This window comes from Athene cunicularia (assembly GCF_003259725.1).
Source record: "Athene cunicularia isolate RWA chromosome 2 unlocalized genomic scaffold, athCun1 chr2_part1, whole genome shotgun sequence".
Lineage (NCBI taxonomy): Eukaryota > Metazoa > Chordata > Aves > Strigiformes > Strigidae > Athene > Athene cunicularia.
In genome coordinates this window covers 65,933,857-65,948,838 of record NW_020799095.1, presented here as the reverse complement: position 1 = coordinate 65,948,838, position 14,982 = coordinate 65,933,857, and the positions used below count along the sequence as shown (strand labels likewise).

Genomic DNA, 14,982 nt, shown 5'->3' with positions numbered 1-14,982 from the left:
TTTTAACAAGCAGTGGGTACAGAGACTGCCATGGATGTTTAAATTAAACCAAATAGGTCGGCTTTTAGACAAAAAATGAGAAACAGGTGGGTGTGTAAAAATTCCTCATAGATCTTCATAATGGCTAAATTAAGACTGAGGGTTTGTTCAGATGTGTTTTGTTTTTTTTTTTTCTCCTGCTTCTTCAAAACTTGTTTAAAGTAATTATAATTTCTGTACATCTGCAACGTATCATTTTAATGTTAATTTTATAAAAGAAATCTTAATTAAGAATAATGATAGAAGAAGTAAAATTGGCTGTTGAGCTACACTAGAAGATCGCAAATAGAATCCCAAACTTCGGAGTTCTGTTTTTGGAAGATGTTTAAATTATAAGCTGTGACTGGAATTTTTTATGGTCTGAGTAACAGACAGCTCTGTACATGTAAAACAGAGAATTTTGCGTGACTGAATCTGCTTTACCATTGACTATCCAACTACAAAGATAGTCTCTTCCCAAGATTTATAACAAAATTCTCCAACAAGAAACAGAGGATCTCAAGAAATGCCTTATATGGGAACATCCACTGTGATAGTTTGCTGGAAGATAGAGAAATTGACTCCTCAGCATTCTTACAGGAAAGAAATGGATTATCCCAGACAATTAGTCAGGTTTTAGCATTGTTCCTTAAATAAATCTTAGAGATTGGGCAGGGAAAAGGAGAGAGAGATTAGACATCTCAAAGAAAAATGTGAGGTGAAAAAATGTGTGTAATTCTAAAAAGAGGGAGAGCCAAGATCAAAGGGAGCTTCCCTTCAAGTATAAGGTATTAGATAATACAAGCAAAGATTTTTGCACTGATGCACTCATTCTCACTTGGACAGTACACTATGTGCTCTTCTATCTATAGTTATAATAAGGATAATGTAGCTGGGAGTTCACCAGTAATAATCTTTTAGCAAAAGGGTTGTACGGGGCACAGAGGGGAAGCAAGGTAAACCACAGGCTTGATCTTCCTGCCATGGAAATCAATTGCAAAACTCCTAGACTGAAATAAGTCTCTGTTGAAGCTGCTGTGAATTTTGCTGTACTAGAATTTCATCCCTTTTGCCTACAAAGGAGTCAGTTCCTAGCCTTAAAAGACCCAATGAGAATGCAAACATTTTGCTTCATGGTGAATTTGAATGATTGAATTTCAATAGGAGTTGGCCTCATAACTGATATTTGTGCCTTTGAAGAAGGAAGTAACTGGCAAAATAATTTCAATCAATGTATAAATAGAAATATATATACTTAGGCATGCTTGAATGCTCATAATTTTCTTAATTAATTTATCTTTTCCCATTTAATGTTGTTGTACTGCCTTTTAAATGATGTCTTGCTGAAGTTAGTTTTGGGGGTTTTTGCCATGTCTCTCAAAATAAAAATACTGACAGAACAGGAGAGAAAAGATGGAGCACGTTGTAATGGACAAAGAGCCTTTTTTCCAGTTCAGTGACAGACTTTAGCATGGAACTGAAAGTGGATAAACCGTTATGTAAAATAACACTGCTCACAGATAAGTAGAGCATCTTTCTGGGTATGCCACTAATATTGTGTCTGTCACATAGGCAGCAGCCTGAGATATGATATGACAAGTCTGTAATTTAATGTGCCATCTAATAACAGTAAATATTTGTACTGGGCAAAGTTTATTTATTACACAAAGATTGTTTTGTTCTTTAGGCTGGGGGGGGTGGTTTAATAAGAATTTCCATCAAAGTCAGTACCTTACATGTAAATTCCTCCTCCTTAATTTTCATGTTTTCAGGCATTATTAAAACTGCTTTGCTAAACATGGACCGTGAAAACAGGGAGCAATACCAAGTGGTCATCCAGGCTAAGGACATGGGAGGCCAGATGGGCGGATTATCAGGAACCACCACCGTGAACATCACGCTGACTGACGTTAATGACAATCCACCTCGCTTCCCCCAGAGTATGGAAAATTTACGTACTATGTCTTTACATTAAAATGGACAAAAATTGGTTTGGGTTTTTTTTCACCTGAGATAATTGTTTCAGCTGTTGTGAACTTACTGAGTATCAGACTTTAAGAAAGAAAAAGAGACCACGCAAGCAAGAAATAGGATCATGCTAAGGTTAAATGCAATAAATGGAAACATATCTCTAATATTTTTATTCCAGTTGCAGTAGATAGTCTGAAAGGTAAATTAATATACAGAAATATTATTTTTCCTACCTATTAAGTAGCTTTGATATAATCTGTATTTCTTGACCAATATTATTTCTATTAGACCTTGTGGTTGACTGCATTTTAAGATATCTGTTCTAATATAACATATTTAAGTTTTGAAACACATTTATTTTAGTACATAAAATGATCCCAAGAGCAATTCTATAAAAAGGAATACTTACACCCAGGAAGCATTTGCCTCAATGGATTTCCCTATGTTCTTTGCATACAGAAACAAAAGCACATACATAAATATACCAGATATTTCTGTCTATATTCCTTCCCCTGTCTCACATAATTTGGTAGATATCTGTGTGATATTTAAGAGAAAGACTTGAGCTAGATCTCTTGGAAAGTAATTTCTATTAATGACCATTCATGGCCATAAATTATTCAAAGTGATTCATCTTTCATCCACTTCTCTTTCCCTCTCTTTCCTTACTTCTCTCCTTCTTTACTTTGTTCTTTCTCTCTCTCTCTTCTTTGCTTTGTCTAACCACTGTTCTGTGTGTGATGTGTGTGTATCACAATGTCAGTGTGTGTCAAAGTCAAGAGCAGCTGTTAGAGAAAATAATTGCAGATACTATCAGACAGATCAGCAAGCTTTGGCAGTTAAGTCACTGGGAAAGTTATTGGAAGCAACTTGTCATTTAAGTTCAAAGTCTGTTCTTAGCTGTGGGCAAAGTGTTTCTATTTAAATTAGAGCAACTTAAGAGAAAATATAGCACTCTGCCTCCAATGAGTTAATTATCTCTGGACATAAGTGTCTTCAGTATATAAGCCAAAGATACAGCTTCATAATGCCAACATTCCCCAAGTAGTTTTTTTCTAAGGAGAATTCAATATAGCACATTATTAATAGGCATTTGGGCTGGATTTGGTTTTAGTGTTACTAAGCTGCATTGACCTCTGGTGGTTCTTAACATTTGTCTTTTGGCCTCAAGACATTTTTCATATACAATTTTGATATGGCCAACAGAGACCCTGATAATTTCTAGAAAGGGAAATATGTTGCTAAAGATACACATATGTAGGAAAGCAAAATATCCATCCTTCATACTAGAAAATAGAAGAATAAATTACTTTTAGCCGCATGAAAGTAAGGCAGAAGCTGAAGGCTGTTGCCCCAGGAAGGCCTGAAGACACAGTGATGCTCTAATTTTATCTGTGCATGGCCAGCACGGACAGTGGGCTTAGAGATTGTGTCCAAAGTACCATGAGACTGGCTGACAAAATTTCTTCTCTGTCTGCTCTAGGCACTTACCAGTTCAGAGCTCCTGAGTCTACACCACCCGACTCACCAGTTGGCAGGATAAAAGCTAATGATGCCGATGTGGATGAAAATGCAGAGATTGAATACAGCATTACTGAGGGGGATGGATATGACATGTTTGGAATTACCACAGACAAGGACACACAGGAAGGAATTATAACTGTCAAAAAGGTACACATTTTAACACTCTTAATCCCAGTCTCTGAAATGCTGGTCAAAACTTTATCTAGCACATATTTGTTTCCCATTTTTAGTGCAACATGTGTTGTTTATTAATATGAATGCTATGTATTAGGAATCTCTACATTACTTTTGTAAAGTTTCTTTTATACAAGCAATTGGGGTCCTTCCTCTTATAACCCTCCTTTACTAAAACTTTGAAGAACCTGAGAGAGTAAATAACCTAGGGAATGGAATAGGATTGAGAAAAAATTCTGCAGCCTGAAATATATCCACAGGAAAACTCAAGGAGGCACCACCATCAACTGTGATTTTCTCCCTATGATGCTTACAAGATTTGCTCACTTACTAGAAAGTGCTGTGTTAAGACCACAGAAATAATCAGTATCACATTGCCTATTTTTGCACTGTCGGGTGGTGTTGAATTGTATAGCTATAATGTATTAAAGTACATAGACAAATTTATTTTAACTCACATTTTAAAAAAATGTAATTAGTAAATGCATTAGCATGCTTTTGTTTTAGAAAAAAAATAAATCACAGACTCTGGATCACAATGGACATCATCTACTAGGTTGCACATTGGCTGTCAGAAAAGGTTTGAGAAATATTGTTTACAGTGGGTTACCAGGCAAGCTTGATAAGGTTACAGATATCATCCTCCATCAGTTCAAGTTCAGTCATCGCTAGATAGACATTGTGTAGATTTTCCGAACATGCACTTGTTTGTTGATATCAGTGCGACACCTGTCATTACTTGTTTTTTAGGAGATGCCTTCCAGGGACTGATTATGATATCAGTCTAACTCTGTTTGCATTTATGTCTGTAGCTGACATAAGTTGTGAATCTTCTATAACATAATGGAAAAATGGGGTGACTACTCTCTCCCCATATTTCTCTAAGTACTGTAACAAAGAGACACTAAATTCTTCGTCTTCACACTTTTAACAGAGTGTGATATAGTCGTAGCCTATCATAAAATCATGTTTTCCTTGATGGGTGGTCCTCGATGTCCAGACACTAGATATCACAGTGTTTCCTTTCAGTGATGGAATGGCAATATTTAAGCAAATAGCTCCTGGAAAATCTTCCCCCACTTTAGTGTGTGGTGCTTAGGGGCAAGCAATAGACAAGAAAACATCAAAATGTCAAAAATGACAGAGTAAGAAAACTATTTGAGAAGGAAAGATTAATTGATGTTTAGAAGTTCCAGGCATAGAATCCCCTGAAAAGGTGTTTCTTTTCTATACTGTATCATCAGTGGCATAGAGCCCTGTCTTTCTACTTCCTGCTGGCATTTTACTTCCAGTTCAGCCTGTTATCTAGCACAGGCCTCTCCATGATATCTCCCCATTTGTTTGGCTCATATGGCTGCAAGTTACAGGATCCCCACAGACCTTTGACACTTCTTTTTTTTCCTCTTCCCAGGCATTAGATTTTGAAAATAAAAGCCTGTATATTCTGAAAGTAGAAGCTACCAATACTCATGTGGACCCTCGATTCCTCTACCTGGGGCCATTCAAGGACTCAGCTACAGTCAGAATTCAGGTGGAGGATGTAGATGAGCCCCCTGTGTTCAGCAGACCAGCATACATAATGGAAGTAAAAGAAGATGTTCCAATAAACAGTGTAATAGGAACAGTAACTGCTCAGGATCCGGATGCTGCCAAGAACCCTGTCAAGTAAGCACAAAATTTTTCAGCTTGTGTGTAAATTTTTTACAGCTTTAATTTTGGTTTTTTTTCATGTTGGCACACACAAAAAAAATCACTTGTAACAATGAAATTGTTCAGGTATGCTTAAATATGGAGTATTGTAGGTGGTAAATGATCTCGCACACTTGAACATATCTAGGTATGTGTGACTGTGTGTGTGTGGCCCTTACATCTTGAATTACATCCTATCCTCTTCAGTAACTGATGTTCGTGGTTATTTCTACCATGGAAGAATTTACTGCAAAAAAAGCACTAAGAAGAAATTAGTGTTCTCCTTCTACCTTTTACAATTTCCAGTGCAGTGTGGTACATCCTCTTGCCTATATGACAGGGGCGTGATTCAACAGCCCTTTCTCCTCCCATCCATCCAGACCTGCCTAACAGAGGTCACATACGCAAGTAGAAATGCCTTAAAAGCAACTCATGTGCACACGTAGACTCTGATCTTGCTTGTATCAGTGTAAGATTAGTAAGATAAGAAACAGTCTCATGAATTTCATAAATTATGTTTGCCATAAATCAATAAACCAGTCTTAGAGGAAGTGGAGGAAATGTTAAGGTTGGAGAAGCTAAACCAAAGTCTTCATTTTTTGTAACGTAGCAGGTACATGGTTTCAGTACATTTGAAAACATACTGGAGTACTTAAGTCGTATTGGATAGAGTATAGAAGAACTTTTAAATATTTGTGTGCTTTAATTAAAGTTCATTGCTACTGACAAGGCAGTAAGAGGAGGAAATGAACAATACAGAGATATTAAATCCAGGTCACTTTTCAGCATGTCTGTGTTGGGCACTTTGGAAATGCAATAGTAGTCTTAAGATCAAAATAGAACAATGCAGGTTTAATAAAAATCCAATCCATTAATACTTTGTACTTCTGCAAATAGCTATCTTTCAACAAGATATCTTACAGTGTTTAAGAGACATGAGTAAGTTTTAGCTTGTCTTGTGAGATGGGTATATATTATCATCTTAATTTCCTAGATGAAGAAACTGAATCTGAAATGTTTCTGACAGAATTCCTCTCTATCTTCAGTTTACATGTAATGGCCTGCACATGAATTCTTGTTCAAGATTAAGCCCTCCAATTTTATTTAAGGTTTTCTTTCATTTATATCATGACATGCAACAATTCTATGGAGTTCTGGACTAGCAGAGCATAGTAACTTCAAGAGCAAGATAATGTTTTGCTGACTTTGGTAAAGCCCAGGAGCAGAATGAACACCATCTATAACATGTCATCATGGGCATGCTAGTAAGAAGATGAAAAAATTGGTTGGGGTGACACCCAAGCCCCTTGCAGTCTTCATATGAACCTGCTTTTTAAATCTTATGGCACTGTAGAGTAAGGGGAGTGCTTCCCTGCTTGCCTCTGCTTCCCTGTGGTGATAACTACAACCATTTGAATTTCTCACCAGCACCAGCTCCTAATTATAAGTGATTTACAGTGGATAGAGATTATGCTGTTCATTGTTGAGTACTACCTACTGGCTCTTTTCATTAATTAAATGTGTGTGCTAGACTTACCTATCTTTCAAAGGGCAGTTGTTTAATAGAGTATAGGTACTTTGCATATTAAAGTATCAGATAATTATTGAGCAAAATTTAGCAGAGGTGTCAAAATTGATGCAGTGCAGCAGAAAACTTGTCTCCTTTATGCTCTGATAGCATGCATCAGTCAAGGTGAAGGGAGAAGAAAAAGAAAAATGAAGAAGAGGTTAGAATAATAGAAGTAAACATAGCAAGAAGAAACATGAAAATTGGTAAGAGGGGAAGGAAATCAGAAGAGAGCAGTAGCCCCAGAGATGTTAGCTTGCAATAAATGTAATTTTATGGTGTTAATATTTTGGGTATCTCCTAGAATTTAGGGCCACGGGTTGAGTCTGCATCTTTTTGACAGGGTGATTTTTTTTTCCATCAGGCAATAGAGATGCTAAATCTGATTTTCACTCCAAGCTTCAGGGAAGATGCAATTAGACTGTATATATATGACTTGTCACTGGCTTGTCAATTTTTCTTGACGGTTAAAAATAAAATCTTTAGACACTTGATATTACAATGAAAACCTTCCATTTTCTCCTTAACTTGAGTGAAGATTTCTCTTTTTAAACAAACTGAGCCCTAACTCTGTTAGATGAAAGACCCTTTGATCTTCCATTAAAGGAAACCTTCACAATATAATTATGAAAATGCTTTATGAAAAATTCACACACACATCCCTTCCTGACCCACAAATCTTCCTGACTTGTGGTTACATTAGACAGCAAGCTGCTGAACATCAGAAGACAATGAAGCAATAACAAAATATGAAGTGGATATCTGCACTGCTTGTAAGACTTCATAATCTTTCATGACCTCTGTATTGGTAGAGCTACATTTCTTCAGTCCAGCCCTTACATACAAGCTTTTCTGTGACTTTAAGAAAATGCAAAAATACACCAATAGATGTTTGGCTACATTTGAATATGCATCCATGCATAGCAACATTAATACACTAGGAGTAACACTCCACTGTCCAGCTGCGTTATAAAAAAAAGTTTTGCATTCTGCTTGTGTTTGATCTGAACAGAAGTATTATGAATTGCTGCATACTGAAAAAAATAATGCTTCAACTGGCACTGCTGTATTGTACATCAGATCTTTTAAAATTGCTAGTTGAGTTTTTTTGCTATAGTAACTCCTCAGAGGCATAATGAAGTTCATCAGTCACTGGAATTGTCTCCCTGCTGTGATTTGATTTACTAAGGTATCCCAGATGAAAATGATCTGCAAACAAATGTAAGGCTTAATTTTGTTTGTGTATTTTACTGGCAACATATTTGCATGTATTAGATTCTGTCTTTCACCCTCCCCTTCCTCCTGTTATGTACAAGGAGAAACTGGAATCTATGTAGATATCTTTTAACTTTCTAGTTTGTCAATTCCTCAAGGTTTGAAAGAGATGAAGTCCTGAAATCTGACAAATACACTCCAGTAATTTCATTAAATAAATGTGAAAATGAGTTTGATGTTGTCTGCCTAATTCTTACTAGGTTATGATCCATAAGTCAGAATCACCACCAATTCAACATAATTAACAGTTCTTGATCAAAAGAGACTGGATTATACAAACTGAGAAACAGAAATGACAGTCTATCTTATTAAAATCATCCTTCTAGACCAGGGCTAATGGTATAATTAGAATATGATTTAACTGCATTGACCTTGTATGTATTTTCTTTCGGAGATGAAGAAATAAAATTAACATTCCATTAAGAAGTTTTTCTCTGGTTGGAGGTTTTTCTTTGAGTTTAACGTTCCACTGTACAAATGACTGAATACACACAGTTTTACAAGGACTTCTATTTTAAAATTCTTCGTATCTTGTAAAAGAAGTCCTCAATATTACAACTCTGGTAACCTTAGAAAAAGTTCAGAACTTTTTTTTTTTTTTTTTCTTCCAGATCCTGTACCACAGATTGAATTTGGGAAATATTACAAAGTAAAGATAGTGATTACAATATGCCAAGATATTAAAATGTGCTAAGGCAGTAAGATATTTTAAGTCAATTCATAATATGAAACACAAGTGAAAGCATAATTAAAGAAAAAAAAAAAACAGTGAATGGACAACTCATGCCTAAAGCTAGTTGCTTGCTTAAATATCTGCTGAATAAAAGTCTGAAACATATTATTACAGTTGGCTGGGACAGCTAATCTGTGGAAAATCCTGATATTTCATTTTAAATAGGAATGCCAAATCTAGATTTACTGCAAAATGGAAATACCAAAGTATTTCAGCTGAAAGATATGGAAATGAGCTAGAGAGTATCTGAAAAATAATTGAATTCACAAAATACCAACATAATATCATATAAAAGCCTGAATGAATGAAAGTCAAAATGAAATGTTTACCATATCAAATACTTACTTTGTCAAAATATAAGAGAGTTGGACCAGTTTGTATAAACTTGTTTCCATCAAACATTTCAGCTAAGTCAAGAAATTCACACGTACTATTTAGATTTGGACAAAACAACACATCCTGCTGGAGCTGTCCCATCAGTCAGCGCTACCTGTTACATACCTTCTCACATACTCTTTTCAAGCTGAAGGTAACATTACAGTGCTGCATAAAGGAACTAGGTTAGTGACACTACAGCTGACTTCATGCAGCTGAAATTGCGTACTGTTGGTCAAGCAACAGCAATGAATAAAAACTAAATCAGGTCCTGAAAACCAGCAAGGTATGCCTATGCAAATCATACAAAAAAAAATTAGCTTTTTGTGCAAGTATCTTTGAATCTCATTTGGTTATTTCCATAGGAATTCAATGTGGAAAAAGAAAAACAATTTAGTGCAAATAATTAATACTTGCTTTAGTTTTGTTTAGGAAGGTAGGCTACACTAACATTCTTATTTTAGAATACGACCAGTCTAATTTGCTGTGAATATTTTTTTTTCTTGCAAAGAAGAAAAAAAAATGCAATTATGAGATAATTAGCAAGTTAATTTATTTTAAACCTTTGTCACAATCATATATTTCAACTGGACTCTTCTATTCCCTCCTTCTTCCATGCAAGATCTTTCTCAGCAGTTAAGAAAGACTGCACGGGTACTGGGAAGTCTGTGCAGAATAATGGACATATCACGCAGCTGTTCCTAAGGCAATGCAGGGAATGAAAATTTTTCTTCAGCCTCTGCATTTCCCTCAATTCTGTAGTGGTAGTAAACTTTGCCAGTCATTCTCCTGGCCCAGTTTTCATCTGACTGCATACCAGCTCAGCCATATCTTTATCTTTGTCTGGACACAAGGGACAGCAGAAGCTGCCTTGTCTCCATTGATGTGGCCTGCAAGGAGACCAAGGAGCACACACTGGGTTTCATAAGGCTCTGTCCTGGACTGTACATCAGCACACCTTCGGGCTTGAAAGAAGAGCAGGATAATGCAATTGCATTCTTGCTTTAGCAACATCAGAAACATATTTCCTTTAAAACCTCCATAATTTATGCAAGAATTTTCTCTTCATGAGAGGTGAAACCAAGTCAGAGCATTAGGATCAGGCTGGTAGCACCCTCTCCCGTGAACTGGAGAGTTCTGCTTTTGAAATTGGATTCAGTTCAGCAGAAAAAGCAGAAGATCAGATTGAAAATTTGAATCTATATTTAGACTATGAGATCCTCCAGAGCTTGTTAGCATTCTTTTTCACATATAGATACCATCAAGTAGGGCTGAGCATGTTAGTTTTAATGAATTACTACAAACCCTTATGTGATGCATACTGTGGAATAATGAATCTCTGTTCCGTGCTGACTTGGTTTTGGGGGGCAGTCTTTTTAAATGCTGGGAAGTGAAAGGCAGAAATGCACCCCAGCTGTCAAATTTTATATCAGAAATTATTTGGAACAGTTGAGATATCAAACCATAAAAAGAGGGTTTATAATGGCAAAGCCAACTCAGCCTTAAAATAAACTTCATATCTTCCAGGACACAGACTTCACATTTCTCACTAAAAACAAAGCTTTGATGATTCTCAGAGGTATGTAAATTCTGCAGTAATTCATTTATTCAGTGACAATGCTCCACCTTCTAAATCAAACCTCCAATGTTTCATTATCCAGTAGCTCAGTACTAGCTCTTTGTGTGAATATATAAAGACTCTGAAGTCTGTGCTGAAAACAAAAGGCAACCCCATTTACTAGCTGTTTGATGTTTAGTCTTAGAAAATGGTTTAAGAACATAGAAATTAAAAGGAAAGCATTCTCCTAACCCTTGTCTCTGTATTTGCAGGTACTCTGTAGATCGACACACTGATATGGACAGAGTATTCAACATCAATTCAGGAAATGGTTCGATATTTACTTCAAAACCCCTTGACCGGGAAACACTGCTATGGCACAACATTACAGTAATAGCAGCAGAGATCAGTAAGTCAAATCTAAATACCACTGCTGTCCCTGATGTAATGAATTTAGCCTTCTAGCTGAGCATATGGAAAGCACAGCTGGACAGATGTCAGGTTATGTGGATAGTCCACTCAATATTAATGAAGAAGCAGAAACTCTGCAAGAGGTGGTCTGCAGTTTTTTGTTTACTAGAGACACAGTTCATAAGTGGTAACTTAGCGAAGCAGGGAGGAAAGGTAACAATTCTTTGTTTGCTAATCAGTAATAGTAATTTTTAATTTTGAACATGATTGTTGAATTCTGAAATTGGCATGCAGCAAGCAAGATAGTTTTAAAGTCAAACTGCATTCCATGACTGAATTCAGTCTGATTCAGACTGAGTATAGCATGGGCTGAATGCTTTCAAGTAAGACTAAGGTGGCTGGGCTGAGCTAGGTGCCCAGATCTTAAACGGTTTTAAGGATTTCCATTTTTAACTTATTTTGCATCCTTTAAAATTACAAGCCATAGTTACAAAGCAGTCTGTCACTTCATTTAGGCTTGCTCATCTTGTGATAATACTAGTCATGTTGATTTTAGGAGCTGAAATACCAGGGATCTAGATAAGGATGTGTATGCTAGGTGGCCTTAATAAACAATCCTCTTTATTTTAATACATTAACTAGAAGCACATAACATGCTCAAATGTTAGGGAATGTGATTCTATTTGCTTTTGAAGTCAGAAAGCCTATCGATTGTGAAGCATGGTGGAATGGTAGACAGATCTAATATAAACCACCAGTTCTATGACCATCACAAAGTCTTTGTGCAACTCAGAGGGAAAATAGCTTTTTTGTTTTTTAAACATATTCTGAGACAATATAACCTCTACTTTCTTATGTTGTGTGTATGTGTATATGGCTCAATCAGCTAATGAACAGTGAGAAGAGTGTAACTAAGGAGCACTTGACTCTAGCTTAGTTTATTATGCAGGTCTTTTAAAAACTGAAAACTGATGCAAAACAATGCTATTGAGGCAAGCAGATGGGATTATGTAAGATGTGGGCTAGAGCCTACAGGAATGATGTTTCTTGATAGTTTTATGCCTCTCTTGAAAGTTTGCACCTTTTAATGCTAGGTTTGTGGTCTCAGTATATCAAACACTGATGTCTGGCTACCTGTTAGGTGTTTGTGTTTCTCATAAGTCTTTGACAGAGTGATCTAGGGTCAAGAGCTGTACATTACAGAACGAGCTTCTGGGTAGAGGAGGAGGGGAAAAGTAAACACCTAAAAAGGAAAGCATAGCAAAAACATTTAGGAAGCACATTTGCATTGATGTTGAAGTTGAAATAATATACAGTATAGAAAATTGTATACTGTCTGAAAACCAACCTAACATCTATATGAGATACTTGTTTAGTTCCTTGGCTCCTTCCCTAAGGACAGATCTTCTACTGGGCCAAACCCTCTCAACTAAACCTTTTGTGTCTGACACAGGCTTCTGTCTTAATTACCATTCCTCTTCAGTCTGAATCCTTCCAGGTTGCAACAAGGTACTTCCCAGGTGGTGCTTCACTAAGCCTAGACTAAATTTGGCATAACTGGTGTAGATGCCTTCAAAAGGCAATTTTCTTGGTTGAAATGCAACTACCATTTAAACAAGCCTTGGTTTGATCCAGGCTACATCACTAATTCTAGCCTCCAGAGACTAGACTGGAAAGCACCACTGTTTAATGTTCCTAGCTAAAACAAGTAACTTCTACCAAGGCTAGCTAAAGTCCCATTCCACTAATCCAGCTAATCACTGATTTCTCTCAGTGACATCCCATCACATCAAACTTTGGGTATATTACTCCCCAAGTAATCTAAAAGAAATATCCAGTGAAATTATACACAGGATGTGCATTCAGATGGATGGGTGCTCACTTTGATATAAAAAAGGTAAAAAAAAAAAAAAAGTCATAATGGGAAACACCTTTCAGTGATGACTCTTCTTGATTTCATTTTACAGTAGAAAAAAAAATGGACGTTGTTTTGCCTTTAATTGTCTAGAATTGTCAGTAAACGTAGATAGCGGCATTTTTTAATGTTCTTCTTTTTCACCAGTATGAGCTGCAATTGCTCAGCAGCCCAGAGAGTCATGCTGTGAATGTTGCAAACAAATAGTTGGTGAAATACTGGGTCAGTACATCTGCCATAGTCAGAAGGCAAACTGGCAGTAAAATTCAGAACACAGGGCTACTGATTCACAGCTGCAGATTTACAGCTGATTTACTGAAGAGAATACCTAGAGTATTTTTAAATATACTTTACTTAACACTTAAGGGTAAATCAAACATTGGCAGGACTTTAAGACTGTATACAGAAAAAATACACCTTTAACATTTTGGTTGCTGGCTCAACAAAAAACATACCACTATAGAGATGAATAGATTTAAGCAGTTTGTTGAGTCTGGGGAGCTTTTTTTTTTTGGAGAAGGAGCCCTACAGTAATTAAAGGATAATGCAAAATAATTAGCCTACATCGATTAATTTTCAAAAATAATTTGAAAGATGACAAAAAAATACTTAAAGATGTATACAGAGATTTCAATTTAATTTCCATTAAATCAGAAAAAAGGGCCCATGTCTATAGACCATGGCGTTTTTATGAAGCTTCTATTTATTACACTATCATTTTAAATTGTGAGAATCTTAAACACCTAGAAGTAAAATGAAAATATGTAGTTCATGGTTCAAAAAGCAGGGAAGAAAACAATTGTAATTGTGAGAGGAGAAGAAACATATTTGCCAATATATTTGAATGTATTTGTTAGGAAGGTATGCCCTTATAAAATAGTCTTGCCAATAGTCCTGTGACTTCAAATGAGTACCTTTGATTTCTGTCTATTATAAAAACTCAACGTTTGTATTGATGTATTTTAGCATAGAATTCAGACTAGTCTATATTACACATAAACTGTTACTTTATACATTGAATGAATTTAGCCCAGTAGTTCATATTAGAAAGTGGTTTGTGCCTACTGGAATGATATTAACTTCAGTGGGACTGTGGAGCTTTAAAACACAGTATTTTGTGCAGATGACTGAGCTCTGTAATACAAATACACAGTGCCAATTTGGAGAAGGCATTTCAAATTTATAAAAGTATGATAAACACAGTAATAGGACTTCTAGTAAAGCCTATTTCAACAAGCTACTATAATGAATGCTTGGAGAAGTATACAGTCTTAGATCTGCTATATTTTATTGCTCAATTTTTTTTTTTTCTTGACTCATAGGTTAAAAGGCATTAATAAACTATATTACCATGCGTAGGAAGTTAATGTAGCAAAACTCATTGTAAGCCCTCATGAATGGGAGGGGGAGGTATTTATTTTAAATGAAACTAATTTCATTCACAATCGTTCCCATATAGATTTCACTTTCTCATATTCCCACACCCACATACACCCAGGCACTGAGGTGGGTGTGTCTGGGTGGCCTGAGCCTAGATCATTTTTTGTGTGATACGGAGCACAATGGACACAGATAAAGTCCTGGCATTGTCTATTGATTTCGTTTTGATTGATAATGACAAATTGGTCTGACAGCAGATCGTGTACCTTTTAGGAGTCATGAGTTTTTGCCTTGGAATCTTGCCTATTTCACCTTGCCCCTAGGCAAGGTTGCTGCTTGTTGCCTTTCTTCCTAATTTTCTGTATCTTCTTGACTAAAGCCTGTCTCACCCC

At 36.2% G+C, this 14,982-nt stretch overlaps 1 protein-coding gene across 2 annotated transcripts in view; it reads left to right on the top strand.

The window, feature by feature from the left end:
• Nucleotides 1-14,982, top strand: part of CDH6 (cadherin 6) — a 94,286-nt gene that overhangs the window by 66,881 nt on the left and 12,423 nt on the right. For both annotated transcript variants that reach the window (XM_026842385.1, XM_026842386.1), the window contains exons 5-8: nt 1,791-1,958; nt 3,473-3,660; nt 5,099-5,352; nt 11,157-11,293. In XM_026842385.1, the coding sequence (XP_026698186.1) occupies nt 1,791-1,958; nt 3,473-3,660; nt 5,099-5,352; nt 11,157-11,293 (747 nt within the window). The remainder of the gene's footprint in view (nt 1-1,790; nt 1,959-3,472; nt 3,661-5,098; nt 5,353-11,156; nt 11,294-14,982) is intronic.